We start from the raw sequence: 27,506 nt of genomic DNA, 5'->3' as shown, positions 1-27,506 counted from the left end.
CAGTATTCAGGCAAATAAACACCCAAATATAAATACCAAAAACTAAATATAATAATACGATTTACCTAGATCTGATACAATTCAACTAGAAGGTCAACTTCATCATAGAGAGTTATATGTATGTTCTAGCTCTACTGGTATTAAGTCAAACCACCCTTACTGGGGCCACCCTAGTGGGGGCCACCCATTTCCCATACAAAATCAACAACTTCGCATGTCTATAATTAATTTAAAGAAATAGATAAAAATATAAAATCTCTTATGTTTTACTTTCCGATCATTATAATAGCTTATGTACATTTTATCATATTTAAAATCTAATGTTTTAATAGTAAAACAGTAAAGTGTATTTTTAATGTTATTTTAAAAATTTTAAAAATTTTAATTTTATATGGGAATTTCATCAAATTACCATAAAACCTTATAAACGCTTATAACTTCTCAGATAAATAAGTTATTGTTGGGATAACGGTCACGTGACCTCGTCACATGACCAGGGTTATGCCCACACACACCGCCCACGCACAGCCCACGCATCTGTACAATAGATATCTTTCCCCACTCGGGGGAACCCCTCCTCTCTTACCACAATACAACCAATCAGAACACGATCGTTATTTGCATTCCCTTTCATATTATTACGTAATACATAGTCAATCCAACAGTTATATAACTCGCCCTAGATTTAAAAGTTGTATTAAAATGTCCCTTATTTAACGATATAGATTTTACATTTATACCATATTAATTGGTAAAGTTATAAGCAATAATATCCCTTAACAGCTTTACATATAAATTTGTATGTATAACTGTTAGTGTATACTCCTGTATTCATTTTACCACAGATATTAGCCCTGCCATTTTTTCAAAATTTTATACCTGGTGAGAATTCAATACCGTACTCAAAATCAAAGACCATATATTTTTATCTATTTTCTTGAATTAAATACAAATATGCGAAATCGTTGATTTTGTATGGGAAATGGGTGGCCCCCACTAGGGTGGCCCCAGTAAGGGTGTTTTGACTTATTAGGATCAGCTTGTAAGTTGGAGTTGTATGTTGAACAACCCGTTTGCATGGCTATCTCCGAAGTATATTATGTCATTATTGTAATTATTGAAATTATTTTATCGCTTAAATAATGGTGAATTCAAACCTGGTATCAGGCTGCAGGATTGGAAATAGGCCCTTAAACCGAGTTTCATCCCCAGAATAATACAATAAGACTAAGACGGCGATAATGAAGTAGTATTAAGGTTCGTGTAGCACACAGCGTACCAGCCAATGAGAGCCAACGTAGTTCCCGAAATGACAATTGGCCCCTTGCTTTTGTTCGCTGCTTCGGATGCCTGGGTGATATATACTTTGGAATCTCAAGAGGAATTGTCAAGCTCCTATTGGGCCACTTAGGATATTTTTGGGTTAAATAAATAAGGGTTAGCATAGGCAGTTTTGATATGCTGCTTGTTGTAGACAGCCAAAAAATGGATGGAAACCTGAATATTTGATTTGTGGGGGAGACGATCGACTATTCCTGTGACTAAACGATGGTTATTATGATATTGAACCATTATAGTTACCATAGCAATCCTTCACCCTCCGAGAACTCTCGTGACTCGGTCAAGAATTCGGGATCCGAGGAACTGGAACCCGAGGGGGCGAGATTTACGGGAGCTATCTTAACCTAGTTGCATTTGGTCTAGCATAGGCTCGCAAGGTTGCCCTAGATAAACTAGTGGTATTTGAGGATAGGCACGACGTGTCTGAACCCCATACCTCATTTTGCGGGATGGAAGGTTGTCCCGTATGTGTTTTTAGATAATATTTTCACTATGATGCAAGTACAACGGCTTTCAGAATTCTTGCAGTGAGCTAGAAATCCCGAATACCGGTGGTGCAGACTCCTTAAATCTACACCTAGGAGGAATGCCCATCCAAGATGTTAGAAACGTATATCACCCCCTACTGGATACTGGATAAAAGATTTCACTGTCGAATACAGCTATGCTATTTTCTAGTTTATTTGTAGTTGAAATAATTGTCATGCCGTTTTGAACATTGAATAGACAATGAGAACGAAAATCCCTTAGGATTTTAAGCATGACTAGCGATGATGCACTACGGTCAAATCCAGGGGCGGAGTTAGATAACAGAAATCACTGCGTAAAGGAGAAAATATCAGTTTCCCCACTGACTGTACCCTTCGTATATGTATAACCAATCGCTTGTCTACAATGTAATCAACCCCTCAAATCATTTCCGAAAATTAACTGGTTAACTCGTATCAACAGTTAGATCCTACCTAAGACATTGAAGTAAGCAGCTAGGGCTTATATATGCGTATAGACTCGGATCTCTTAAGTCCATGAACTCCGTGTAACCGTCGATAGTCAGACAGTCGGGGTCGGTGGGTAAATGGGCTCTGGTCGTCAACTTTCAAGGTATGTTAAATCCTGAATATTGCCTAAAAGTAAATGAAAAATTTCCATTCTTTTTTTGATGATGGTTTGGCTATTATATCTAAAGCCTGGTGTGGTAGTGACAGCGATTCTAATTAAACATACTATATAATACATAAAATCCGTAGAATAATTAGACGCTAAATTTTCTATTCTGTAGCCGTTATGGCCCCAGTATACGCATTGATGATAGATGGTATCCTTTTCTTCATGTATAAACCCTCCCTAATGCAACCTAATATCCCTGTAAGTAATGGGTTTGAAAAGAAGTCCGTAGAGTTAATGTCTCCACTAGAGATTTTTTATAACGAATCTTTTCCTGAGACGCTCCCCATATTTGATTATGCCCAGTGATACAGGAAACAATGCGATGGCGATGAATGCTAGTAAGCTGTTACCCCAGCCGATACCCAGTTTGGCGTACATCGGCAGTCCAGCCAGCGGAAGTACGGCACCAGCCAAAGATCGAACAATCGTGTTGCATGCTATGGCGGAGGCGGCATAAATAGTGAAGGCGTCGACTAGGTATAGTTGAATAACCATAAATACGAGCAAGTTTCCGCAACCGACAACAGCTGTTCCGATGATAGGAACAACCCAATGGACCCTATATTCGGCTGTCCACCCGTAGATAAATAGACCCGCGGGGATTAGAAAGGCTCCTAAAGGGAGTAGCGGCAACCGATATTCCGGCTTCATGCCAGCTGTAGGTATGCCAGTAGCTTGGGCTATCGCGTCGGCTTCCGTAGCTTTCTTCTTGATGTATTTATCGGATGTAGTGCTGAAAAGTATAATACCAATTATGCTTCCCACCCCAAGACCAATATACGCCAATCCAACAAGGCTTGTTGAGAAGCCGTAGTATCCCTGGAACACATCGGTCATGGTTGTGAACATTAAATAGAGATAGCCGTAGGTGACGGCCATATAAAGCGACGTGATGGCGATGACTGGCGAAAGGAACAGCATCTTGAAGGGGCGAATGATACTCCGCTTAAAGAAGTCCCTAGGCGACAAACCGGCATCGAGTTTCGATCGAAGTAAATTGTTTCCTGTCTCCTTACGCAACTTGGCCACCTTTTTCTGAAGGATTGCGGGAGCGTAACTCTCCTTGAGAGAGAAGATCATGAGAATTGAAAGAACTCCACCAACAATGGCCAGAAGCCAGAACAACCATCTCCAACCCTCAGCATCAGATAAGAAACCACCAGCAACGGGTCCGATGATAGGGCCTAAAAGCGGACCTATGCTAAAAACAGCCATTGCTGCCCCTCGTTTCTCCTGCGTGACCATATCAGCAATCGTGCCGCCGCCATTCGTAACCGCTACGGAACCGAAGACACCAGCAAAAAATCGGAAGACGATGAGGGCGTTTAATGTTGGAGAAAGCGCGCATCCGACTTGGAAAGCGACGAATCCTAGGTTTCCGATGTGGAAAAGGATAACTCGACCATATATCTCAGACAACGGCGCAAATAACATAGGTCCCGCTGCGAAGCCCAACACATACACCGAAACCATGAACGAGGCGATTTCTAAGGATGTCGAATGAAATTCGGCTATCACCTGAGGAACACCAGGAGCGAAGATAGCTATGTAATGGTTAGTGTTCATCCAATACGCGCTCGAAAATAAATGCGATATGTACTCAAGGTACGAAAGACTTACATGATGCTAAGGGGGAAACGAAAGTCATGGCACTGATGAGTCCGCAGTTGAGAACCTTCCTCCACGTCGGCCAATTATAAGGGTTCTCTGGGTCGTCAGGTCCATCCCACCAGACAATGTTAGGATCGCTATCACTATCTTCGCCGTCGTTGCTGCTTGATAATGGCGCTTCGCCGGGCCCTTGCGCCTTCTCGACGTCGCGGTCCGTCCGACTCTTCTTACTGGCGAATGAGTTTCGCCTCCGCTCGGCTTTCGATCGCTGTCGTTTAAGCTCTTCTTGCTCATCCACTATAAAGCCCTGGCTCGACGGGATATCTGCATCATGTCCTTCGTCTACCGCCTGACTTATCTTGCGCTGCAATTGCAGCCGCGCCTCTCCGGACGCATCATCATCCCCATCTGTGTGCGTTGCCGAGGCAGTTGATGCTGCGCTGGACACCATTGCTGTTTACTAGCTTCTAGGTTAACGACTTATGTTTCCTTGTTATTTGGAGCGAGACAGGAGACAGGCTACAATGATTTACAAAACGAAATCAAGATCAAGTATAAGGCATAAAGCTGCTCGACTAGCCAAGTGGGAAAATACTTACTCGTGTTTGGCTTCTCTTAGATTTCTTGGAGTATTTAAATCTTGAGGGGAAGATGTGACCTTAACTAGACTGATCTGCGCTGTAACGAATTCGGTATGTCTTTGCGCGTCTAATTCACGATTCTCTAGTCAAATATATATGACTCGGCTTGGTATCGCGTTCTGCGCTGGGTAATAACCGCTTGAGTTCTCGCGGGATCTCTTGATCACCGCATCACTAGGATCAAACACTACAGAAACAGAAGAGACAGGAAGAAGGGATGAGAGTGTAGGTTTATGGCACCGAATCCCGACCATGGTCGGGTTTACTAATTATTGTAAAGGCGATGTCACGCTTTTACCAGTGGAACATTCGATTGGTCCTAGTTGGTGACAACGCCAAGGAGCAAGGGGAGGACATCGGTAGGGACTATGCATATATCTGTCGACCATCCGACCAGCCGAATCTGGTTTTGTGCAAATTCGGGACTCTAGAAATCTTCTAATATGTACATAGCTCCTAGTGATCCTAGTGATCCCAGTGATCCTAGCTAGGTATTTAGGGCCTCCTAGCAAAACACCAATATTAGGTACCATTATTCCATTATTACTCGTTCAGTGCCAATGAGATTGATTGATAAGTGGTCGTTGAAGAATTATGCGCAAAATTCGGCAAGTAAACACTTTGCTAATTTGCGGTTTCAACGGAGGGTCGTCCGCGTATACTGCCCGTGCACGCTCACGCGTCCGTGTCCGAGCAGAATGCCGTCCAAAAAAAAAATATGCCCCATACTGTGATGGCTAGTATGTATTCTGTCGAGTTCGCTTCTCTTGCTAAGCATCCATACCTACCTATTCCACTTTACAATCTCCAACAGTTTCGTTGCTGCAATGGCTATGATGCAGTACACATCAGCTTGCACAACAGCTTGTAGAGATCCGAACTCGATCCGAGCATAAAATATAGTTAAAGGTTACAAAGCAGGCAATAATATCCGCGGCCTAGAAGCATCAAGAGCAGGGTTTAATCGCCCCAGCTTCCCATTTGAGGTATCGCGGCAAATGCGAGATACGTTTATTGGCTAATGTAGGTAATTAGTAGAACTTTACTTTACATAAGCTTGTTTCGGCATATCGTCTAAGCGCAAAACGCCAACCGACGGTAAAGTTTACACCTGCGGTTGGAGGGTTGGAGATCTGAATAATACGATGTAAATAAATTAGCCTACCTAGGTAATACGTAATATTAAGATTATGTGTGTGTGTGCGTATTCACAACTGCGTAATCTCTCCCAACTGATTCTATAAGCATGATTATCTTAATTTATACGCGATACATTGTCTGTTTTACGGCTGTTTCTATTCTACGCTGGTCTTATGCAGACGCGGAATCGGAGATACAAGTAGGAGATATCGGATGCCATTCCACATTTAAGTCCGCAGTTCGGTGGCTTATACTATGTACAACAAACAGATGGGAACGGATATTGCGAAGACTCCGGTCCGCGCCCTATGTCCGGCACCACCCGAGCCGGTATCCACCAATCTTCTCCGACTTCCGTCTTTTTAATGGTATTTCGAACATGTCTTTTACATTGTTAGTTAAACCTTTCTGATACAGATCAATGTTACAGTTAATGTCGCTTTTTCCCTACTCTTAAGAGCATAAGAAAAGAAGGCCTTTTGATTGCTTAAGGCTATATAGTGCAACTCCAAGTTGTCTACGACTCGTAGTTCTTTTTTGTGAATATAAGGTCAACTATCAGAACAGATTTCAGGCATATCCCTATTTTAGCTACCGATTTTCGTAGGATATGTCTAAAGCTGAAGCTGAAATAGCAGCCTTTGAGCAAATTTCTAGCTTGGACATTTGCTTTGAGATTGCAACTCAAGTCACCAACGTGTAACCAATTAGATGCAGCTTACTGAACTTTGAGTACGTATAGCTCATGATACTTTCGCAAGGCGTTGAGACCTTCCTGCGCAAGGAGTCCTAAGATCCAACTTACATTCGGAATTGACAGCAATGCCTCAAAATCTGCTTATATCTCGTTGTCAACCCGTAAGAAGTCCTATTATGAGATGAGATGAGATGGATTACCCGAAGTGGGGGTAGAAGACCCCATCGGAATGTAATACTAGAGCCACGAGCGGAGAGGGCCAGGAAAAATAACCGTATAAGAAGTATTGCAAGAGGTCAGTCTTTAAAACGCGCTCAGGTTAGAACTACAATCAAATACTTATTTATAAAGAGCCGAATATCACCAATCTAACTTTAAATATTGACAATAGAAAGAAATCTCAAGAACCGACTCAAATGGCGACGGAAAGATCAGAAACAGGCGCAAGTGTATACCTCCATTATACCATAATTATCAATAAACTAACTCCTTACTCAGAAATCATCCAATACCAATGGTCTCCATGTCGCCATTATCGGTGCAGGAATAGGCGGTTTAGCTTGCGCGATAGCATGCCGCCGAGCAAACCCTCCCCTCCAAGTCACCGTTCTTGAGCGCACGCCGGAAATCCTCACCATCGGTGCCGGGATCCACATTCCGCCGAATGCCTGCCGGGTGCTGACTCGCTTCGGGCTTCTCGAGAAACTCAAGCAGGCGGGTGGATACCAGGTGCAGGATTTCACGTTAAGGAGATATGAGAATGGCCAGGTCCTTGTTGAGAAGCCGCTCAAGGATAGGATGGAGACGGAGTACGGGGCGCAATGGATGTAAGAGCAGATATGAGACATGCAACCCCTAATTACCAGCTTATCAAGAAAAGACAACGCTGACTAGGTAATTGGATCTATGCAAAAGAGCAATACATAGAGGAGACTATCAGAACGTACTACTCAAAGAGGCTCGAGCTGTTGGAGCAGTTGTGTTGACGAGCGCAGACGTTACTGGCGTCAATCTTGCTTCCGACCGCGCCCAGACCTTGTTACTGAAAGATGGAAGACGAATCAGCGCAGATGTAGTAATCGGCGCGGATGGTACGCCGAGCTTGTTCCTCAAGAAGCCTATCCCCATTATGACAGCTAAACTCATTGGATAGGGCTGTGGTCTTTAACCCGAGAGATCGTCCTAGGACGGCCTTTTCCGCCAACGGAAACGGGTGATCTTGCATATCGAGGCACTTTCACGCGTGCACAGCTGAAAGGGCTTAAGAACGAACGAGTGGATAAGTTGCTAGAGCAGTCTAATATACAAGTATGGTTAGGGCCGGGTCGACACGCCGTTTTCTATCCTTTGAGGAATCATACGGAATACAATCTCGTCTTGATGTAGACCCCTCTTACGAAGTCTTAGTTTGAGCGGCAGAATTACTAAATACTTACAGAGCCGCGGATGATCTACCTACCGGCGTGCGTACCTCACAAGGCAGCCTGGAGGAAATGGCAGCTAACTTTGAAGGATGGGATCCGATGTATTTCTCTTCTCCTAACCCCTTTCATCTTGATAATAAGAGCTAAGATTTATCCAGCCTCAACGAAATCATTTCATGTCTGAAGACTGCATTGAAATGGAAGCTCCTTCACTTCAAAGAGCTTGACCAATGGACTAAGGTGCGCGAGTACAATAAAGCATCAGGCCCTAAAACAGACGTGTATTTCTCATTCCTCTAACTTCAAATAGGGTGCAGTCGCTCTATTAGGAGACGCCTCGCATCCAACGCTACCATATCAGGGCCAAGGCGCTGCCATGGCCGTCGAGGACGGCGCCATCCTTGGCTTACTTCTGGAGAAGTTCCAAAGCGCAGGTATCCCATCGAACCAAGCAGAGAAAAACGAGAAACTAGAGAGTCTTTTCCGCCTGTACGAAGGTCTACGCAAGAAGCGGACAGAAGTCAACGTGGCCGGTGCCGTGCATACCCGCCATTACTACCATTTGGCCGACGGCCCGGAGCAAGAGGCGCGCGACGAGGAGTTGGCCGGGCTGCCTGGCGGGAGGTGGAAGGGGCTATGCTCGTTTAATTGGGGAGATGCTGAGTATCAACAGAGCTTGCTGGGATTTGATGTTCTTGCTGATACGGAAAAGAGATTTGACGAGTGGTTGGGAGATATGCAGGAGTAGGTCTATAGGGTCAGCAACTTGGAAGCAGGTGTTGATATGTAAGAAATAGATAATTAGGTAGCATTAGTTATATGTTAAGGTAACATAACGAAGGGATCAGTAATGCATTAAATACTTTAGGTAAGTTTTCACACTGTTGAATTATCCACTTCTAAAGCGTCACTCCTAAATTTCATCATATTATTTTACACTGACTACTTAGGTTAGGTTTCCACGAGGCGAGGAAAATAGTAAGCATTTTCTTTTTCCCTTTTCTGTGAAATGGCTTCACTAAGGTAATTATAGTCTTTTAAACCATTGCATGCACGAGGTCGCATATAACTTATTCCACGGTCGGTACTCGCTTGTAACAACACTTGTAAAGTCAATGTTCAATTCCAGTCGAGCCTTTCTTTACGACTATCAGCGTATAGTTACAAGAGATAAATACCTTGAACCGTGCCTTAGAATGACTTTACTAACTACCATGCTCGTGGCACTTCATGCATTGAAAGTGGACTTCTGCTGGCTTAGTACTTACGTGAAGTAATTATAACTTATAACTAAGCCATTATCAAATTATCCTGTAGTCCTGTGCCTAAGCTATGCCATAACTGTCTATTGTGAGTAAGTGCATTGATGCTAAAAATAAAAATGACAAATACATGATATTTAAGTGGTCCCGATAGTGTAATGCCCCTAGAAAATACATGCACCTGTTCTTATTTGATGCTTACCGGAAGCTTACCTATACCGCCGGTAAAGATTTAGAATCCCGGGGTGGGTCCGACCCGAGAGTTTGGTTGGATTAATTGTGTTGTGAAAAGTCTAAGTATCCGCAAGTATCCGCAATTGGGTTGTTTCTCCCCCAGCGGAATACCCGATCGGCTCGTTTGCAGGCCAGGTAAAAGCCGAGATGGAGTAGCTTAGCTTATAACATCCCCGAGCGACATTACATAGCGCTTAGTTGATAGAAATAAAAATAAGGATATAGAGAAGTTTAAAGACCTCTTAAATGTTTTGGGGTTAATTGAGAACTCATGTTAATATAGATATAATTTATCGAGGCCGCTTCATTCTCTTATTTTGTTACACATATACGCGTATAGTACCACTAGCACGGAAACTCATTAACCATGGCCGAATCAAACGGGACATCCGATAGCTCCCCATCCTTCTTACTCAATGTAGACTATCTCATCATAGGAACCGGACCTGCGGGTGGCGCCCTAGCAGCCTTCATGGCTTCGTATGGTAAGGACAAGCAAAAAGAAGGGCTTTGCGTATTCTCATGATGTCCTTGTTATATGAATTTTTAGTATCTGATACGGACTTTCTCTTAGGGATGAAGGGCCTCGTTGTAAGCCAAGATCCGAGTACTGCTGATACGCCGAGGGCTCACATCACAAACATGGCTGCATTGGGTATGATATAAATCCCGAAAAGCTCGAAATTAAAACTAATGAAAATATAGACTGTCTTCGGGATATTGGACTGGACAAAGAGTGCTATAAGGCAGGAACGCAAAATGATTCCATGTTGCACACTCGCTGGTCCAATACCATGGCCGGCCATGAATATGGTCGTGCATATTCTTGGGGAAATGACCCGAAGCGAAAGGTATGGTCTGGTCGATTGCACATTTGAATCTATCATCCTTCGGCGATAGTCTGACAGTTTTTGTAATCAAGGGGGAATATGAGCTCGCGAGCCCGTCGGAAATGTTGGATATACCTCAGACTTTGCTGGAGCCGATATTGATACGATATGCGACGCTTAACGGGTTCAAATGTCGGTGGGATACCGAGTTCGTATCGTTCGAGCAGGACGAAAAAGGAGTAACAACAATACTGTTGGATAAGCTCTCCAAGACCACATTTCAAGTTCACTCTAGGTACCTCTTTGGCGCCGATGGGGCGCGAAGCAAGATCGTGCGGCAGGCCCAAATCCCCCTAATACGGCGCCCAGGTCAGGGGTTCGCAGTGAACGTGCTAATCGAGGCGGATATGTCGCACCTCATGGAGCATCGCAAAGGCAACCTTCACTGGATTGGACAGCCCAATCTTGATACCCCTGAATGGGGCTGGATTGGGTGCATGAGGATGGTTAAGCCATGGTACGAATGGCTATGCATTATATTTCCTACCCCTAACGCACCGAGGGAGGTAAGGTCGAATGAAGAATACATGAAACGTGTTCGTGAGATGATCGGGGATGACTCGGTTGAAGTTAAAATATTAGGCGTGTCTACTTGGGCTATTAACGAGACAGTCGCAGAATACTACTCAAAGGGCAACGTGTCAGTATAACTTCAGCATTTTCATCCCCCCTATAGTGGCTTCGCTGACATAGCTGCGAACTGAATAGGTTTTGCCTAGGCGACGCGGTACACCGGCACCCACCGAACCACGGCTTAGGGTCCAATACTTGCATCCAAGACGCACATAACCTCGCATGGAAGATCAACTTTGTGGATAAAGGTATGTGTGAAAAGAAATCTCTACTTGCAAAACACTTACTGACAAGATGTGCGTGTAGGGTTAGCAGGAAGAGAGCTATTAGAGACTTACAGCATAGAGCGTCAACCAGTAGGACTGGAAGTAATTACTCAGTAAGTTATCCATGCATCGAGATTACGTCCGGGACCAGTGAAGGCTACCCATACTCACCACGGGTTAATAGGGCAAATGATTCTCTAAGGAACCACTGGAATATTTGGGAAGCCCTCGGCAACATAGAGCCGACTGTAGAAGCTCGCATGAAGGCTCATGCTGAGATCTATGCCGACTCACCGGAAGGAAGTGCTCGCCGGGAACAGTTGGCCAAAGCATTGCGGGCAAATGACAAAGAGGAACACGGTCTCGGTATCGAAATGAACCAGCGCTATGTCTCCTCGGCAGCGTACCAAGCGGATCAAGGCGCAGCGCCAGCTTTTACTAGAGATCCGCTAGAGCACTACCATCCCACCACGTATCCCGGGGCGCGTCTACCGCACGTGTGGGTGGGAAATCACACGCCGTCCAAGTACACCTCTACCATTGATCTAGCCGGAAAGGGGCAGTTCACACTGCTCACGGGCATTGGCGGTCAGCATTGGAAGAAGGCGGCAGAGCAGCTATCTTCCGATCTAGGGGTACCGATTAAGGCTTATTCGATTGGGTACGGACAAGATTACAAGGACGTATATCTCGACTGGGCGGGCATTAGGGGCGTTGGGGAGTCTGGCTGCGTGCTTGTGCGGCCGGACTACTTTGTGGCTTGGCGGAGTCCGAAGTGGGAAGAAGACTCTCCTTCAAAGTTGAAGCAGGCGTTGAAATCCGTGCTGTCGCTTCATTGATAGCGTTTGCTCAACATTTTTGTACGTTGCGATTACAAATAACTTAGTCTTCATAAATTGCCTATGTACCTACATACCTCATACATACATAGGAGCAAAGCGGCTGGAGACCCCTGAATAACCACAGTGGGTTTGGTTGATGTTGGGGTATGATCGACGATGCATCAGAGGACCCCATCGCGGGAATTTACCCCCTGCTTCCTAGTGTATATCCCTAAGTCCTATAAATCTTTAGCTCAACATAATTCCAAATAGAATTGTCGTCTTGAAACGCAAATGGGAGTTTAAGCATAATGTGAGCTGCGAGAGTTCATCATCTCTATCAACTACAATAATAAAAGAATATAGAACCCGGAAACCCTCTCACTGAGGGAAGCTTTATAAAAGGGTATTATGTATTGCTTGATCTAAGGTCTTGAATGCCTATTCGTTTCCCTCGTAAGTGGTAGCTTAGCATTGAGCCAAACGCCTCTATGATTCGTATACATATATCTACCTACCTATTAATGATCAAATTTAAATAACTTAATCAATTCCTCCCTCGTCCTCCTCCAATGTCTTGCCTCCCGCAACCACCTTCTCCGCCGACTGCAGCACATACAACATCCTAGCCCAACCGTCCTTACTAGTATTATGCCACGCATGATTCGTCCCACGCTGTACGGCCACGTCCCCTCTTTTCAGCAGCCTAGTCTCACCCGAGTCCAGCACCAGCTCGACTTCGCCCTCTAACACGACGCCGAAGTCGCAAGACGGGGTGCGGTGCATCGGCGACGTGTAGTCGGGTGGAAAGTCCACCGTCCGACACGCGGTTCCGCCTGGGATACTGATGGCTGGCGTGTTGGTCAAGTAGTTTTGGTATGTTTTTATGTCTTTGCCTTCGGCCATGGACACGGGGAAGCCCTCTGTTGTGTACATGAGGCTGAATAACATGTCCCCGCCTAGGACCTGGCGAACAGGCGCCTGTTCTGGTACGGCGTCGCTGAATACTGCTTTCCCAGAGGCGTCATGCGTGGTGATGAAGCGCGAGTGCGCGCGAAGATTATTAGGGGGGTATGCTGACGACATAATGAAGGAGCGTAGAAACCCCTTTAGAAGATAATCTTATCTCTTTTTAAAGTTGATAGTAGTAGAAGACGTCTCTCTTATATAATAGGTAGTTAGTAGTAGGTATACTAGTAGTTATCTCGAGTAAGAGGTATTGAAAGGACCTGTAAATATATAATTCCCTTGGAATAGGGGCGACATCGGCATAATATATTGGTACATATAACATATTCATCTCTATAAAGTACCTAACATACTATATCATACTCATAATGCGGGGATGAGGGGCAGCAGGATCCAATTGTCGTACTCGGGACCAAAATGGATAGAGTTGAGTGCCTCCAATCGATCCCGCGGCCGATCTTCCTCAGAATTATGCTCGAACAACCCCGCCCCCTGCGTATCTCCCGACGAGATTTCCAGCACCAACCGGTGGCCCTTACTAACAACCACATTAGTCGGCCATACCTCAACGTCCACCGCGTACACTACTCCGCTCTCCACGGGCAGCACATCCGTCGAGCGATATTCCCGATGGGGGTGCCAAGTCCGGTGCCGAGGATGACTGTCTGCCACTTCTCTGAGACTTACCCGCAGCCATCCCTTGGTCACGGGCACTGGGTCGCCTGCTGTGCCTGTGTAGAAGATTTCCTCCCCCCGTGCGTCCAAGTGTCTCAAAGTGACGAAGAGGTCGATTTCCGACGGATTCGCGTTTTTCTCTGGTAGACTTGACGCCGACACGTTCAAGTGGACTACGACGTGGCCTGTAAACTCGGTCTCTTCGGCAAAAGGCGATGTCATGAACTGGATAGTCTGCGGGTCTTTTAGGATCCCCAGCGCTCGGTAAGAGATGGAGCTCTCAGTACATGATGAAGACAAAAGAGCAGTGGCTTCGCTCAGCTGCTTATCCGCGGTGAGGAAATACTTGGTGTACTTAGTCCTCGGGATCGGCCACTCTTCCTCGTAGCGATAGGGATACTGTTTTTCAGCCTCCGGGTTATTATACCCGACGTTCCCTTTCCGTAAGACTAGGCCTACCTTAGGGGCGGCACCCGTTGACCATCCTTCCGTGTCGTGTCCCTTGAGGAATGCATCTAGAAAGCTTTTTTGCATTTCGACGTTTTCTTTTGAGTAGAACGGTAGATCGTGGCGTCCAGTGATGAGTCTCAGATACTTGTGCTGAGAACCAGCGTTGAGATACCCTTCTACATTTCCGCGTAGATGTAGCAAGATGCCTCCCCAGTTTCCGACCGAAAGAACCGGAACTTTAATGTCATTCATGTCGTAGTCTTTCGAGGCGTAATACTCTTCATCTAGAAAGCGGTGCGCCGCGTTATCTTCATTTTGATCGCGACGATTAGCACGTAGCTCCTCTTCAGACAAATCTCCTTCAATCGTATCATGACCCCAATTTCGAGCAGCTCTTCCAGGGCGTCCATACTGGTTTGTGACAACCTACGAATCTGGTCAAATTTCTTTTTTCCGCAGCTAACAGTACTCTCTTATCATAATGACTAACCTGTCTATTCCACCAAAAGCTAATGAAGGTATTGGAAAGGATACCCCCATGCCTACAACGGTCGCGATAATAGTCCGACATTCCCTCCCAGGGGATAATGCAGGCAAGTCCTTTAGGTTGGCGGGCTGCTACTCTCCACTGACTCCCCGCATAGTAACTCACGCCGAGCAAGCCAACCTTGCCGGATGACCAGGGCTGAGACCCCGCCCACTCGACAACGTCGAAGAATGCCTCGCTTGTACCACGAGACATCGTATCGAGCATGCCGGGGGATTGACCAGTACCGCGCTCATCTGCCCTAACTACAGCATAGCCGTTCCTAGTCCAGAACCCTGGGTCCGGAGTCTCCCATGAAGAATGCGCCGAGTGATGTTCTTCAGGCACTTCAGAGAATGAAGCAGGATGAAACCTATGACGGTAAGTATAGTTATACCATGTGGAAACGCTTATCACTTACACACTGTAGTGGACGTCTTTGCCATAAGGACCATACGTTACCAAAGCAGGATATCTTGTAGACTCGTCTTTGGGACGGTAGACGTTGCATCTTACCAGGCCTTTCCCTTCTTTCAAGGGCACCGAGACGTTCTCCTCATAGATGTAGTCAAACGAGACCCGATCCTCCTTACGGAGATCTCGATATGTTTGCGACATTTTTGAGAGCCGTCGAGCTTGATGGATATTACTGACAGGCTCTAGAGGACTGAGCATACGTTCGTGTATATATTCAGTAAATCCGCTATGATGCAATCACCGCCGTGAAGTCTAGGTGTTGAAAATCGAGGTAGTCGCGTTGAGGGCAATGTATTATTCCTCAAATTCCCGTGCTATACGCCATGGCTTGGGATAACGTATATGGTATTACTATCAGAGGGGCCTCCACCCGGCAATTTCCTTCGAGGTTGCACGGCATCGTCATTCCATAGGGAGACGTACAATGGACTTTAGCACTTCCGTTAACTCATCTCAAATCCGGCGGATTCGGATGTTAAGGATTATTTCTCGTCGAGCCCAACAATTTTATTACAACAATAATAAACATATAATTCCTGCACTCCTAATCTCTAGTGATATAATGGGCTCGGCAGCTTAGATCAACGATACTTTTACAACTGGACACCAAAGGTAATAGTAATCCTGACCCAAAGGGTTATTCCAGTATTAGCTAGTATAACAGGCATAAATCGATATATCTTCTCACTCCTTCCTAAGAATAAAACCTTTTCAGTATGGGACTGCGCATGTTCATGTGGTGGTGACCTATCTTCCGAAAATTTCTAGGACATCTTCTCCTTCCCTGCCATGGTGCGTACCTATCTAGAGCCTTGATTCTCTTTAAGCTGACTTTCTATCTCAACAACCCGGATATCTCCCTTTCACGCCGTTCATCCTACCTTTCATTAGGGAGGAGTTCACAGAGGGCAGTCCCCAGGATTTTAGATACAGGGACTTTCAACCTGAACAACAGCTGAGATCCAGTCTCTATTGCAGAAGTGTTGACCGAGCCAGTTTCTCGCCCATCCGATATGAGCTCTCCCCACCACACGACCAAAGTCGCAAAGTAAATACATAGCGGTAAGTGCGGAGCTTCAGAAATTCGGAGTTTGTCCTTTGCAGACGAGACGTGGCGGCGGGGTGCTGTTATAGCTTCCTGCGCAATACGAAGGGTCGTCTTGGCGTGCCACTGAGCCACGTTGAAGCGGTGACTATCTCGCCATGCTCTGATCGAGTCCAGAGCACCTCCCTCCTGAGGAGGTTTCGAGGCTTGTAGGGCTACTTGGGTAAGACGCTGTAGGTGGTTTAGATTAGAATGAAGTGCCACCTGTGTAAGGTGATATAGTAACATTTGAGATACTTCGAGTTGGGATGGGTATTCCATCTCGGCTGTTTTTGCTTGAATCCATCGATTTAGCGCAAGCTCGACGAACTCCAGTCTCCACAGAGGAGTATGTGAAGAGTTTTCCGTGTTCTGCGGGCTCGCCATCCAGCTGTAGCATATAATAGTCGCTAGATAATCCATTTCCGTAGCTGGCACACCAAGCAGATTGTCGCCATTTGAGGTAGAGACCAACCCACCTGTAGGGAGAGAATGGAACCCAAGAGCTTCACCAGCCGCGTGTAGGCCGATCTGAGTTTCTCCTATAAATGACGGTGGCCTCTGTAGCAACAGCACTCTGTAACAATCAAGAATACGAACCGCTTCCAAAAGCAGTCTTGCTTTACGTCGCTGGTCTAGGGGAGCATCGCACGGCAAGGCGCTTATGCAAGAGCCAACTGCATTCACTTTACTCGCATGAAAGACTTCAATGAACTCATAGGCTCGTTTGTCCCCGCTACACAACTCGTAGATCTCTAGTAGGATGAACGTCTTGGCGATGCTCAATAATGTATCAAAGTCTATGGGGTCTTCCAGATGATATTTCTCGTAAAGTAGCCGCCGGGAGTCGTTGAATAACATCTTGGCGACCTTCATACTGCCATATGCAGTACAATAAAGGCCACCAACGGCGGCCATGGCGAGGCAGAGCTCTACCCGGGTATCATGATTCGCTTCAAAATCAGAAAATATAGAAAACGTGCTTGTGATGTGTGTCTTGGAAACATTAAGAAGAATGTTCAGGACGTCTTTATCATAAACATATAATTGTGGCGGAGCTGAATACCAAGATCGTCTCTGTTCCTCTCGAGGGGGGGATGTTGCTCGCGATCGCCTTTGGAAGTGATCTTTCATCATCTCAATAGCGCTGTCCATAGACGGATCAGAGTCGATGTTGAATGATAGAGAGTCCAGTGGCCATGTGTCGTCTGTTGCGGAGAACTCGTTAAGGTCATCCAACCAATTCCCTAGGTCCTAGTCAAAAGTGTCAGCATTGGTGAAGGTGCTAAAGGGGACACATAACTAACGAGCTGGGGGAGTATATTATCCATCAGATCCGTATCGCCACAGATGTGGTCGATTGGTATAGATTCGTTTGGGAACGGAGCGTGTATTGAGAAGTTTCCTGTCTCCGGAGTCATCCATTGGTTCATGCCTAGTGGTGTGAGATCTGTAGTCCCCGGATATGCGCCGCCGCCGCCTCTAGTGTCCGGTACGTCGATCCCAGGTATACCGGGCATGGGGTTAGATCGAACTAGGGGTAACTCAAGGCTATTCGGTACCCAGGGCTGGGGAACCGGAGGCACGTCGGAATTATCTACTTTTCCACGGATAATTCGTTCACTCGTGGCAATAAGCACTGGGTTACGAGGCCTGCCGGGTGGCCTGCTAGTGCTCGAAACTGTGCAAGACAGCATCTTGGTGCGACATGATTCGCATGGCCGGACGTTGTTGCACTTCAGTTTTCGCTTTCGACATTGGTCGCATGCCAACTTTGAACGCTCTCTCTCCTTAGGCTTACATTCTTCAACTGGAGTTTGTGAGAGGGACCCCGAAGATTCTGACGGCGATACATTCTCTGGATGAATTTTCTTCATATGCTTCGCCCTGACATCGGCGCGATGAAATCCGATTTTACAGTGAGGGCAGCGAAATGGTCGCTCACCTGTATCTGCCCGTGGCCATGAGTGTCAGCAAGCTCGCTATTAAGAAGCAGCCATACAGAACGACTCACGGGTTCTGTGATGCCGAATAAGATGCTCGTTTCGCGCAAAGGAACGCCCACAGACGTCGCAATGCGCCATCACTGACACGAGTTTGAGCAGCTCGACCTCCTAGATATGTGCGTGGGTTTTATCCCATCCAATGCAATATTCTTTTTCTAATACCTAGAAGATCTCTCACATAAAAGCAGGTCTAGATGAAAGCCAAATTAATCTGGGGGACTAAAACCGGTATCATGACCGGGAACAGAGAATATAAACAGGGCTTATCTCCGCCGTTGTCGCGAATACTATGTAGCTTTATATAAACAGGGATTAGAAGTAGCTCCACTGACTTCGTCTTAGAGGGCGCAGGCTACTTCTAATTCTAAGAGTTCTTAAGGACTGCTTATTCTTACTCACCTAATTCTTAGGATACTAGTTCGTTACTAGTATAATAGTGATATGGTAATATGCTGTATTTTACTATATATGTGGATATTTTGAAGCTATCTTATTGAAGTAGTCGGCGCTCTTCGCTCCCCCTTATTTTCGGTATTTGCTTTCGGGGTTGAAGACAATGGATACCACTTTACCCCATATAAATTAGGCGGGACTATGTAAAGACTTATATTAGGTAGGTAGGTAGGTAGGTATCTAACCTTCAGTTACATGAATTACAAGGCATTCTTCGCAGCCCGCATCTAAGCCACATGGACTCGTCGCGTTCTCTTTTCGTTGTAAGACAGGCAAGTATTCCAAATTATTAAAGTGCCGCCTTGGCTATAAGACACGTAATAAGACAGCCCAACCCTTAGTCTAATTCTTTAAATACTTTCTAACCAATGAAACCTGCTAAAGCTTCCCCGCGCTTGACCCTCGTCGCCTTGATCCCTACTGTCATTTATTTGTCCTAGTTGCTAGTCTAACAAGTCGCGTTAGAACTATTATATCTAAAATAAAAAAGCTACAAGATCCGGCTTAGATCCAATAGTAATATAATTCTAAAGAAAGCATAAGACAACGAATTATTTAACTAGAGTAGATCGCTTATAAGCGCGTAGTTGATGACTACATGTACATAAGCAAGATGAGCCCCCCAGCGCGCCTTACACCAACCTTACCCCATCTCGGGTATTATTAATTACCTAAGGTAAGCAAGTCATAAGTCATACTCCTTTTCCCAGGAGGTATCTATTGCTGGATAGAAAATACTCAACTTCATAATTTCATCAAACTAAATGAATAACCATCTTCGGAGATGGTAACTAGTGCGCATAGTTCGAGCTGGCCAGGAGAGCGTGAGCCTTCCCACCAGGATGTCGCCTCAGCCAGTGAACGACCGGATCCCACTCTCCTATGCGACTTCAAGAGAGCCTTGCTGGCTAGTAGCGATGCGATTGGAACAGAGAAGCTGTTTCACATGGACCTTGGAAACCAAATCTATGTATCTATCTATACCTAAATATATATCCCGCTGTCCTTTTATACGTTGATTCCTAACATAAATGACATAGGAGACTCCGACGAAGAAGTATACGTACCCCGTAGCTATCCTATCACGCTTTCCGAGATTGCCAACCGATGACCGTTTAGCCCACTTATCTCAGGCTTTTTGTAACGGCTGTCTAGACCATGTATTCTTCGGACAGCTCCCCATGTCGGCTGTAGGTCGAGAACTACTTGCCCCGCCTTTGCGGCTTGCTATCGCTTGTCTTGGCTCCGTCTGCAGCCGTGGTGATGCCGAAGAAACTCGGAGCATCCATCAGGCTGGCGCATGTCTTTGGCCAGTCATGGTGGAAGTAGACAATGGGCTTGCTAGATCAGTTGAAATGCTTTTAGCAGTGGGTAACTCTATCAGATTACTAGAGGTCATCTACTCACTTGGCTACAGGCTGTTCTGCTCGTACCATATGGTGTACTATCTGCAGAGAAGCCCCTTCAGAGAAGATCCGCACTTAATATATCTTCATCCTTAACAGTGAGTACGAGACCAAGTAACGATTGTTAGCTTAACTTATCCCCCCTTTTTAGATTGCTCGTCGTATGCATTTGCATAATCCAGGACAGTTAGATCCTGGTATTCAACAGCGAATGTTATCATATAGGTACGCTACTCGCGACTGTTGATATGTGTCTGTAACTGATGATACTACTTGAGAGAAGTCCCATGCTTTGGCTACTTTGGCTATGGGACGTTCTACAGGCCGTTCACTCAAACCTGTCTCTGAACTTCTCGCCCGACGAAATCTCGACGAATATGCCTTCTTCAAACATTCCGTTTCAGGATATCTACCGGAATCTCCTACAGGATTCCGGCGTAGAGAGCCAGACTCTTCTCTCAACCATGGGCAATAGTTCTAGGGAGCAAGCTGTTCTCCTACTTCTCGCCATCCTCTCCGACTCCATTACTCTACGCCGGTCCCTTGGAAGCGCTGCCAATATCATCAACTCGGTCCAAATGACCTCGTATAAACACAACCCTTTTGTCCCATTTTCTGCCCATACCGAATTCGAGCGCATGCAAAGCCGGCTCTCTAAAGCATTGGACCAATGGTACATCAATTTCAGTGGCTCCATGAGTCCGGATGTGATAGCATTCTTCTATTATTGCAGACTATATCTCTCCTGTCCGGAAATTTCGAGTCTTTCACGACTCACCCAATATGATGTGCCATTAGACCAAAGCATAACCCAAGCGAGCGCTACAGCCGCTGCAAATACTATCAATATATCGAGCCAGTCACTTGATCATGCCTGGGCCTTACTCGACGCCGCCGCCACATGTCCAAAATCAGAAGGAATCTTATGTCAAGCTTGGATGCCAATAGTTGTATTCCACGCTGCCCTCGTGGTCTGGGCGAAGGTCAGCTTCAGTACAGGGGGTGATAGGGATACATATGGGAGTAGAAGGGTATTACTGGCTTTCAAGATGGAGCTTGAGACTATGAATTGGCCATGTTGCACCAAGATGGCAATGACTCTGCAGAGGTTAATGTCTACCTAAGTTGGTAAAGGGATAGTATGTACTAACTACCTAGGTACCTTACCCTCACTATTCCTTCATATAATAATGAGCTAAGAGATACATTACATTGGCGGAACGGATCCCGCGGATTCACGCAAATAAACCCCTATTGCCCTTTGCCTGCGGTCCCTTCGGCGCATCCTTCCAGTATGTGATTGTCCGAGTATTCGTGTAGTACTTCAGTCCGAGCGGCCCCAGCTCGCCGCCAATACCGCTCTGCTTGTGCGCGCCGAATAGCGCAACTGGATCCAGTTTCAATCCGCTATTAACCCAGACGCTTCCCGTCTCAAGACTTTCGGAAATTTGCCAAGCGCGTCTCTCGTCGCGGCAGTAGATCGTGGCCCCTAGGCCCGTGGGAGTGTCGTTTACGCGCCGTATTACCTCATCATCGTCGCGCCACGTTAGCACCGGGACGATAGGCCCAAAAGGCTCTTCCTGCACGATGCGCGACTTTTCCGGTGGGTTGGTCACGATTGCCGGTGCGATGAAATACCCCGGTCTGTTGTCGTCCACGGACACTTTGCTACCGCCGCCAACGGCAAAGTTGAACCCTTGCTCTTCACATTCGTCGTAGATAGACTTGACCTTCTCGAACTGCATCGTGTTCTGGATTGGGCTGCAGAAGCCCTCGCCTGGCTTATAACCTTTGACAATCGCTACAAGATGCGTCATAAACTCATCGTAGACAGACTCCTGGACGTAAATTCGCTTTGTAGCCATGCATATCTGACCAGAATGCGCGAATGTGGCCATTGCTACTAGCTGTGCCGCCTCAAGGACGTCAAAGTCCTCAGTTACTACCGCCGCGTCATTGCCACCCCTAATAACCCGTTAGCGTTACATGTTGATAAGCTGGCTTTGGCATTGTGATATCATACAGCTCCAAGTTAACCCTTTTCAGTGTCTCGGATGCCACAGCCATAATCTTCTTGCCGGTAGCTGTAGACCCAGTAAACGAAATCTTGTGGATTCCAGGATGTTTCGTCATCCAAGGGCCGAGGTTGTCATCACCCCCTAGAGCCTGCACCACGCCAGGCGGGAGAACCTCAGCCGCGATCTCGGCTATCTTGAGAGCGATATAAGGCGTGAAAGGGCTGTAAGTGGTCAGATGTGAAGTTATCAACTTCCTGGTTCGGTACTCACGAAGGCTTCAGTATGACTGTGCAACCAGTTGCTAGCGCCGGGGCCACCTTCAGAATAGCCAGTTGGAAGGGGTAGTTCCATGGGGTGATTCCTGCAACTACACCAATAGGTACATGTTGGACGATGATTCGTACATCCTCTGTATCTTTCAAGAGCTGATCGGGAACTGACCAATCCGCTACAAGGAGTCAGATCTCAAAGCCTAGCACTAAAACTAAACAGAAACCTACCATGCCGTCTCATAGTATTGATACCCATTACAACCTCCGACTCTGCAAAGGATACCTAATGCGGAGAGTAAGCTCACGTAGAGGTAATGATATTGGAGGGCCTCATACCGATTTGCCACTTTCCTTGCCGAGTAATTCGGTTAGTGCATCTTTGTGCTTCTCTAGAGCATCAGCAAGATCCCTCATGAACCGGGACCGTTCGTGCTGCTGTAGCGAAGACCATTTCTTGAAAGCGCTATTGGCGGCTGCTACAGCTTCATCGAGATCATCCCCTGTAGCTATTGGAGCCCCCCAAAGAGTCTTGCCTGTGCTTGGATCGATCCCATGATATGTCTTATCACCTAACACCCTCGAATTGTTGACAATCTGTCTATTATTTAGATCCAAGGTAATGCTTCAAATTCGCTCGAGTGACTTACGTTATAAAACTTGTCGAAAGATATTATGCTCTCCATAGAATGCGATACTGAATCTCCCACTAGATATAAATTATGTAGGTAACCTGAAGTGTGCTGTTTCTCTATTAGTAAATCGTTAGAGATGAGGCAGCTTTAAATGAATTCGTTTTCCTTCATATTGCCAGCATATACCATCTGTCAGTAATCCAAATACTCAGCTTCAAGATAACTGCCACGGGGGGCTTAGACACTGAAATTGCCGGAATGGAGTAGGTCCGGTCCATCAACTAAAGTCGCTCAACTCCCCGCCCCTACACTCTGAATGCAAATCCCCCCACAATCTCACAGAACCTCAAGTAAGACTCGAAGGTCTAAACAATCAATTCCCTTCCACGTCATCTGCATGTTTGCCAAGATCTACGTAGGACTCCCCATCACAGGCCGTTCGCCGGCTGGCCTATAGACTAAGTCATGCCTCCATTATCATCGTAGAAGTAAGGCTTAGAGTATAAGGTACGCCAAGTGAGTCAGATGCAACGTGTCGGAGTTAAGGAACCACTCGATGCAACAGGACGACGACGGGAATCCGTCCGTTGCTGGCTTAGATGGCCATAGCACATATTATATGTAGTATTCAATACGTTAATGCCACTTTGCCGGGATAGGAGGACCCCATATAGCAGCTGAAGCTCCCGCAAGCCTTGATGTTGGTGTGTCTTGATTAACCACATCGCCATCTGCGTAGTGCTCTACTATAAAACCTGTCGAATCATACCAATAGTCAAAGACCTGTGATCCCATAATATGCCTTCCCACACCCCACTTTAGCTCATAGCCTTTATCTTGTAGCCACTTGTGGCCCATCATCTGCGTGTCTATATCCTCCACCTCAAACGATGAGTGGTGCACCGTCGTCCCCTTGACATTTTCGTCGCGGTGAGCTGCCACTAGTAGGCAGTGATGGTCCGTGTATTCAGGGCCGAGGTCAAGGTGGAAGAAGGTCATAATCTCCTCAGACGAGTCTCCGGGCACGTGTACAATATCGGTCGGCTTGAAGTTGAAGCGAGTAGAGTACCAGGCGCACGTCTTGGTGTAGTTGTCGGTCATATAGCCGAAGTGGCCGAGCTTGTGGATCTTGGCTGGTCCACTGTCCAAGCGATTGAAAAGACCTATTTTAAAGAAAACGTTAATATATCTTAGCCATAGAGTCAAATATCACTGGAAAGGCTATTTGTGAGAAACTTTCTAGCTTACCTTTTCTCACTTTCGTGATCGCTCCGTTCATATTCGGCTGACCACTAACGACATTCGACAGCCCCCTATCCGGTACAACCCTGTCCTTCTGGTCATATACAACTTGAATTTCAAACCCGTTCACGTCAAGCACGCTAACCATCTTCCCCCCGCCTGGTCGCTTCGAGATATCCTTCAGTTTAGCATTTTCTAACCTGCATGCTCTTTCGAAGTTCTCCTTAGTCTGCGCTGTGAACCCGGCTCCGAGGAACCTCTTAGCCTTGCCCGCTGGCGCCTGGCGAGCGACGTAGACATAAGGATCCGGCCCGTAGCCCCGCAAAAAAAGATTCCCGTCCTCATCAGTAACTCCCGTAGACTCAAAGCCGAAGTCTTCGGCGAACGCCAAGAATTTGATAAGATCCGGGTGCTCGTAGATTACGTATGAGATACGACCAAGGTTGACTTTCTCGGAGGCAGTCATCTTTAATTAGTTTCTGCTGTAAGAATATGGAGCTTTTACTTGCCAATTGTCACTCCAGTCAGCCATGAACACTACTAATATTGCTTTATATCATTCATCTACCGGGGATTTTGGCGTCGTGAGCCCCCGCCTCGGAAATATTGCTCAGCTAACTATTAGAAATTGCCGAACGATCTCCACTCCATGTCTAGCGATAAACCTATCTCTTTCACGTCACTATGATGAAGTTTAGCTTCTTGCAAATGTCTGATGACAGAAACAACTTAAATGGAATGAGGTGACGCGTCTATGATTGGCAGTAAACCATGGGCAGACTTGTGTTTGGTGTCGATCTGGTATGCGTTTGAAGGATGAGGCGGTGCGACCTTCTCCAGGTGTACGACTATAGCACCAGTATTATTTTGAGACGCTGTTCAAAAACGTTGGACCTTCTCTATAATAGTACATAATCAGTGACCCAATTACAAGGATCTCGTAAGTTTAATCATTAAATGCGTTTCAATCAACATGGACCTGCCTAGGTTTCTTAAAGCATGTTCGCCTCTACGAAGCATAGGTCACGACAATGCCCTAGAGCCAGACTAAAAGTAAAAAGGCGCTACTCTACGTTGAAGGCCTAGGCACCTACCTAGGACTTGTGCTGTCAATAAGAATAGTATATTGGATATTTGTTGTGACTCTCTGTGGTAACCCTAAGCTAATATTGTCCTTAAGTGCAACATCCGAGGCCATAGAAGCTCACCGTATCAGTACTTCTCGCCCGTGTAAAACATCCGCGAACTAAACACAATATGATTTCACTTGAAGACATACGGGGCAGTGTTCTTCGCTACCAGATTCTTGAGCCACGAATTACAGTTTCGGCTCTTCCAGTATGCTAGGGTCTTGTATCGTTCTCTTTCTTTTCCAACGCGGGTATCTGGTTCTTCCAAGCGTCCATCGCGGCTCTTGATTGCAAACATCTTCTTATCCCACCGTTCTAACGTTTTAGAGTCGATGGTAGCCAGGCCCTGGGGTCACATCTCTTGTTTGACAAAAGCGTCATAGTATTCTTGTACTGCGAATGGTGCTAGACAACCCCCTGAGAGAATATCAAGTGACTCGTAAATGCAAAGGATATCATCTGAGTTAAGTACAAACGGGCCAGGGATCCATTGCTTTCGCTCGGAGTTTCCCCAGTATTTCAATACTAGCTCGAGTAAATGGATCACGTTGGTGTTTGTTTCAGGGTTGGATTCTGCCCACATCTCCAGCGCCAGACCAGGGGTGTCTGGCTTTTCTCTTGCAATCAATATGTCTGCAATCCCTGGTCTCAAAGGCCCCAGTGGCTCTATATCTTCCCCCAATCGATGGATAATGGCCTTCTGGAGGACGTATCGTAAGATATCGACGTTTCCCTCCCAAATCAGGTGCGGGAGGAGCAGATTTAATTCTCTTATCATGATGGTTTTATCATCGCTGCTGAATCGTAGACCCCAAGTCGCCAGGTCCCATGGGCTACATCCGAAGAGACGCAGCATAAGTTTCTAGAATGATTGCCAATGGTAGGAACTGGCCTCTTTCTGCAGACCTTCACTCTGGTGTGGGGTCAATACATCATCGACACCCTCTTGGACCCCTTGAGATTCTTTCTGAAGAAACTTTTCGAATGTCTCCGCAGATATTCCTTTCCTGTATCTTATTACTGGAAGTGAGTGTGCTTGGTTCGCCATGATTGTATTCGATTTCCTGTGCTGCTATTTATGGTAGGTCGTCAGTAGACGTCTAATAATTCGTTTTATTTATTATCGCGATACTTACTTCTGCCGGCGGTTTGCGGGATCTTTGGGACGATCTTGGAGATATGATGAAGGAAAGGAGATGTGAAATAGTTTCGCGATGCTGAAGAGCGCGAGGGGAGGGGAAAGCAGTAGTCACATTTGTATGGTAGGCCTTGATGATGTAGTACCCGATAGATGCGAAGGGTTGTTGCCCTGAAAAGATATAAGGAATTTAGGCAACACCGCGATGTGTTAGAAGGGAGCAGAAAATAATTATTTCGAAACTTGGAATCTGGTTCTCGGTTCAGATTCGAATAGTACTAATCGCACAATTAGACAAGAGAATATTCTATAACGGTTTGCGAATACCTAAGTGCAACTACCTATGTTTACTACATCTCGATCGTTGTGTTCCAACCTATTCTAACTGATAATTTAACTGATAATTCTTATATGTACTGTCACCAACAGCAATATCAACATGGTCAATAAATTTACATTCATACCTCCATATCTATATCCCATCGTAGTAATAGGCTATCTGAGGACTGATGATCTCGCTCTCCTAAAAGCTATTCTGAAAAAATAGAAATCATTTCTATGGATTCTGACGATCTGAGAAGGAAGGTGACTACAATAGCTTTACTAGCATCATCATAACAAACCTCTAATAAAGTGAAGATATATCCGGAAGCTGGAAGAAGATCTATAAAAATGGCCCGAGTAATAACACTATCATTATACCATACTATTCTACCGATTTTCGTAATTATAATACCCTATGCCGAAACTTTTACGTTAATAACTATCATCACGAAATCATAGCAGCAGTCAATACGACCACTACCTTACGATATAATTTAAGTAGCCAAAGGCGAATCATTAGTTCTATCCTCAAAGCGTAATCAATTAGAGTGCCAAAAGTATTTCGAGTTATCGCAACTGCAATGATACATAACTTCAACAAGAGCAAGCAAGTAATCGTGCCGTATAGGCCATTTGA

The 27,506-nt window shown here is 45.9% G+C and overlaps 10 protein-coding genes across 10 annotated transcripts; 3 read left to right on the top strand and 7 right to left on the bottom strand.

Annotated features, from left to right (window-relative positions):
* Nucleotides 1-2,461: 2,461 nt before the first annotated feature.
* F4813DRAFT_376980 (bicyclomycin resistance protein) lies at nucleotides 2,462-5,125 on the bottom strand. The gene is made up of 3 exons (XM_049245185.1): nucleotides 4,719-5,125; nucleotides 4,129-4,579; nucleotides 2,462-4,052 (listed from the first exon to the last, which is right to left on the bottom strand). Exons 2-3 carry the CDS (start codon nucleotides 4,568-4,570, stop codon nucleotides 2,752-2,754), a joined length of 1,743 nt encoding a protein of 580 aa, XP_049094714.1. The 5' UTR covers nucleotides 4,571-4,579; nucleotides 4,719-5,125; the 3' UTR covers nucleotides 2,462-2,751.
* Nucleotides 5,126-6,916: 1,791 nt separating this feature from the next.
* F4813DRAFT_376968 (putative salicylate hydroxylase) lies at nucleotides 6,917-9,414 on the top strand. The gene is made up of 9 exons (XM_049245184.1): nucleotides 6,917-7,040; nucleotides 7,096-7,424; nucleotides 7,513-7,688; nucleotides 7,751-7,979; nucleotides 8,036-8,122; nucleotides 8,180-8,261; nucleotides 8,332-8,889; nucleotides 8,977-8,999; nucleotides 9,055-9,414. Exons 1-7 carry the CDS (start codon nucleotides 7,014-7,016, stop codon nucleotides 8,767-8,769), a joined length of 1,368 nt encoding a protein of 455 aa, XP_049094713.1. The 5' UTR covers nucleotides 6,917-7,013; the 3' UTR covers nucleotides 8,770-8,889; nucleotides 8,977-8,999; nucleotides 9,055-9,414.
* Nucleotides 9,415-9,697: 283 nt separating this feature from the next.
* On the top strand, nucleotides 9,698-12,356 carry F4813DRAFT_376967 (FAD binding domain-containing protein). Its single transcript, XM_049245183.1, has 7 exons — nucleotides 9,698-10,002; nucleotides 10,092-10,172; nucleotides 10,223-10,368; nucleotides 10,440-11,047; nucleotides 11,116-11,228; nucleotides 11,287-11,359; nucleotides 11,431-12,356. Exons 1-7 carry the CDS (start codon nucleotides 9,885-9,887, stop codon nucleotides 12,083-12,085), a joined length of 1,794 nt encoding a protein of 597 aa, XP_049094712.1. The 5' UTR covers nucleotides 9,698-9,884; the 3' UTR covers nucleotides 12,086-12,356.
* Nucleotides 12,357-12,462: 106 nt separating this feature from the next.
* Nucleotides 12,463-13,276, bottom strand: F4813DRAFT_301236 (uncharacterized protein). Its single transcript, XM_049240765.1, has one exon. It carries the CDS (start codon nucleotides 13,151-13,153, stop codon nucleotides 12,611-12,613), a length of 543 nt encoding a protein of 180 aa, XP_049094711.1. The 5' UTR covers nucleotides 13,154-13,276; the 3' UTR covers nucleotides 12,463-12,610.
* A 123-nt stretch (nucleotides 13,277-13,399) lies between these two features.
* Nucleotides 13,400-15,305, bottom strand: F4813DRAFT_394389 (X-Pro dipeptidyl-peptidase protein; the record flags this gene model as incomplete). The annotated part of the gene is made up of 3 exons (XM_049247559.1): nucleotides 13,400-14,587; nucleotides 14,652-15,060; nucleotides 15,109-15,305. 3 exons carry the CDS (start codon nucleotides 15,303-15,305, stop codon nucleotides 13,400-13,402), a joined length of 1,794 nt encoding a protein of 597 aa, XP_049094710.1.
* Nucleotides 15,306-15,785: 480 nt separating this feature from the next.
* On the bottom strand, nucleotides 15,786-18,677 carry F4813DRAFT_376963 (uncharacterized protein). Its single transcript, XM_049245182.1, has 4 exons — nucleotides 18,654-18,677; nucleotides 18,263-18,444; nucleotides 17,556-18,199; nucleotides 15,786-17,502 (listed from the first exon to the last, which is right to left on the bottom strand). The coding sequence occupies exons 2-4, from the start codon at nucleotides 18,330-18,332 to the stop codon at nucleotides 16,042-16,044; spliced, it is 2,175 nt and encodes a 724-aa protein (XP_049094709.1). The 5' UTR covers nucleotides 18,333-18,444; nucleotides 18,654-18,677; the 3' UTR covers nucleotides 15,786-16,041.
* Nucleotides 18,678-18,924: 247 nt separating this feature from the next.
* On the top strand, nucleotides 18,925-21,293 carry F4813DRAFT_301192 (uncharacterized protein). The gene is made up of 6 exons (XM_049240763.1): nucleotides 18,925-18,979; nucleotides 19,173-19,677; nucleotides 19,751-20,074; nucleotides 20,125-20,211; nucleotides 20,265-20,338; nucleotides 20,397-21,293. Exons 2-6 carry the CDS (start codon nucleotides 19,492-19,494, stop codon nucleotides 21,235-21,237), a joined length of 1,512 nt encoding a protein of 503 aa, XP_049094708.1. The 5' UTR covers nucleotides 18,925-18,979; nucleotides 19,173-19,491; the 3' UTR covers nucleotides 21,238-21,293.
* Nucleotides 21,293-23,500, bottom strand: F4813DRAFT_301208 (betaine aldehyde dehydrogenase). The gene is made up of 6 exons (XM_049240764.1): nucleotides 23,051-23,500; nucleotides 22,740-22,997; nucleotides 22,632-22,686; nucleotides 22,402-22,579; nucleotides 22,137-22,352; nucleotides 21,293-22,078 (listed from the first exon to the last, which is right to left on the bottom strand). Exons 1-6 carry the CDS (start codon nucleotides 23,084-23,086, stop codon nucleotides 21,349-21,351), a joined length of 1,473 nt encoding a protein of 490 aa, XP_049094707.1. The 5' UTR covers nucleotides 23,087-23,500; the 3' UTR covers nucleotides 21,293-21,348.
* Nucleotides 23,501-23,671: 171 nt separating this feature from the next.
* F4813DRAFT_383777 (glyoxalase family protein) lies at nucleotides 23,672-24,743 on the bottom strand (the record flags this gene model as incomplete). The annotated part of the gene is made up of 2 exons (XM_049245986.1): nucleotides 23,672-24,198; nucleotides 24,284-24,743. The coding sequence occupies 2 exons, from the start codon at nucleotides 24,741-24,743 to the stop codon at nucleotides 23,672-23,674; spliced, it is 987 nt and encodes a 328-aa protein (XP_049094706.1).
* A 797-nt stretch (nucleotides 24,744-25,540) lies between these two features.
* F4813DRAFT_383776 (uncharacterized protein) lies at nucleotides 25,541-26,455 on the bottom strand (the record flags this gene model as incomplete). Its single annotated transcript, XM_049245985.1, has 3 exons — nucleotides 25,541-25,708; nucleotides 25,778-26,269; nucleotides 26,339-26,455. 3 exons carry the CDS (start codon nucleotides 26,453-26,455, stop codon nucleotides 25,541-25,543), a joined length of 777 nt encoding a protein of 258 aa, XP_049094705.1.
* Between the last annotated feature and the right edge of the window lie 1,051 nt (nucleotides 26,456-27,506).

The sequence above is a fragment of the Daldinia decipiens genome, assembly GCF_022478715.1.
Source record: "Daldinia decipiens strain CBS 113046 unplaced genomic scaffold F4813scaffold_60, whole genome shotgun sequence".
Taxonomy (NCBI): domain Eukaryota; kingdom Fungi; phylum Ascomycota; class Sordariomycetes; order Xylariales; family Hypoxylaceae; genus Daldinia; species Daldinia decipiens.
This window is presented reverse-complemented; position numbering and strand designations above follow the sequence as displayed.

Excerpts from the sequence above, each read along its gene's own strand:
- F4813DRAFT_376980 (XM_049245185.1), bottom strand. The coding sequence starts at position 4,570 with ATGGTGTCCAGCGCAGCATCAACTGCCTCGGCAACGCACACAGATGGG. Across the intron at positions 4,053-4,128 it reads CGTTTCCCCCTTAGCATCAT|CTATCTTCGCTCCTGGTGTT; the intron begins GTAAGTCTTTCG and ends ACCATTACATAG.
- F4813DRAFT_376968 (XM_049245184.1), top strand. The coding sequence starts at position 7,014 with ATGGCGACGGAAAGATCAGAAACAGGC. Across the intron at positions 7,689-7,750 it reads TGTAGTAATCGGCGCGGATG|GGCTGTGGTCTTTAACCCGA; the intron begins GTACGCCGAGCT and ends CTCATTGGATAG. Across the intron at positions 7,980-8,035 it reads GAATACAATCTCGTCTTGAT|AGCCGCGGATGATCTACCTA; the intron begins GTAGACCCCTCT and ends AAATACTTACAG.
- F4813DRAFT_376967 (XM_049245183.1), top strand. The coding sequence starts at position 9,885 with ATGGCCGAATCAAACGGGACATCCGATAGCTCCCCATCCTTCTTACTC. Across the intron at positions 10,173-10,222 it reads CACAAACATGGCTGCATTGG|ACTGTCTTCGGGATATTGGA; the intron begins GTATGATATAAA and ends ATGAAAATATAG. Across the intron at positions 11,360-11,430 it reads GGACTGGAAGTAATTACTCA|GGCAAATGATTCTCTAAGGA; the intron begins GTAAGTTATCCA and ends ACGGGTTAATAG.
- F4813DRAFT_301236 (XM_049240765.1), bottom strand. The coding sequence starts at position 13,153 with ATGTCGTCAGCATACCCCCCTAATAATCTTCGCGCGCACTCGCGCTTC.
- F4813DRAFT_376963 (XM_049245182.1), bottom strand. The coding sequence starts at position 18,332 with ATGGCGCATTGCGACGTCTGTGGGCGTTCCTTTGCGCGAAACGAGCAT. Across the intron at positions 18,200-18,262 it reads TATTCGGCATCACAGAACCC|ATACAGGTGAGCGACCATTT; the intron begins GTGAGTCGTTCT and ends GGCCACGGGCAG. Across the intron at positions 17,503-17,555 it reads ATAATATACTCCCCCAGCTC|GACCTAGGGAATTGGTTGGA; the intron begins GTTAGTTATGTG and ends ACTTTTGACTAG.
- F4813DRAFT_301192 (XM_049240763.1), top strand. The coding sequence starts at position 19,492 with ATGGTAACTAGTGCGCATAGTTCGAGCTGGCCAGGAGAGCGTGAGCCT. Across the intron at positions 20,212-20,264 it reads ATATATCTTCATCCTTAACA|ATTGCTCGTCGTATGCATTT; the intron begins GTGAGTACGAGA and ends CCCCCTTTTTAG. Across the intron at positions 20,339-20,396 it reads CAGCGAATGTTATCATATAG|TCCCATGCTTTGGCTACTTT; the intron begins GTACGCTACTCG and ends ACTTGAGAGAAG.
- F4813DRAFT_301208 (XM_049240764.1), bottom strand. The coding sequence starts at position 23,086 with ATGGAGAGCATAATATCTTTCGACAAGTTTTATAAC. Across the intron at positions 22,580-22,631 it reads CAATACTATGAGACGGCATG|CGGATTGGTCAGTTCCCGAT; the intron begins GTAGGTTTCTGT and ends GACTCCTTGTAG. Across the intron at positions 22,079-22,136 it reads AAAAGGGTTAACTTGGAGCT|GGGTGGCAATGACGCGGCGG; the intron begins GTATGATATCAC and ends ACGGGTTATTAG.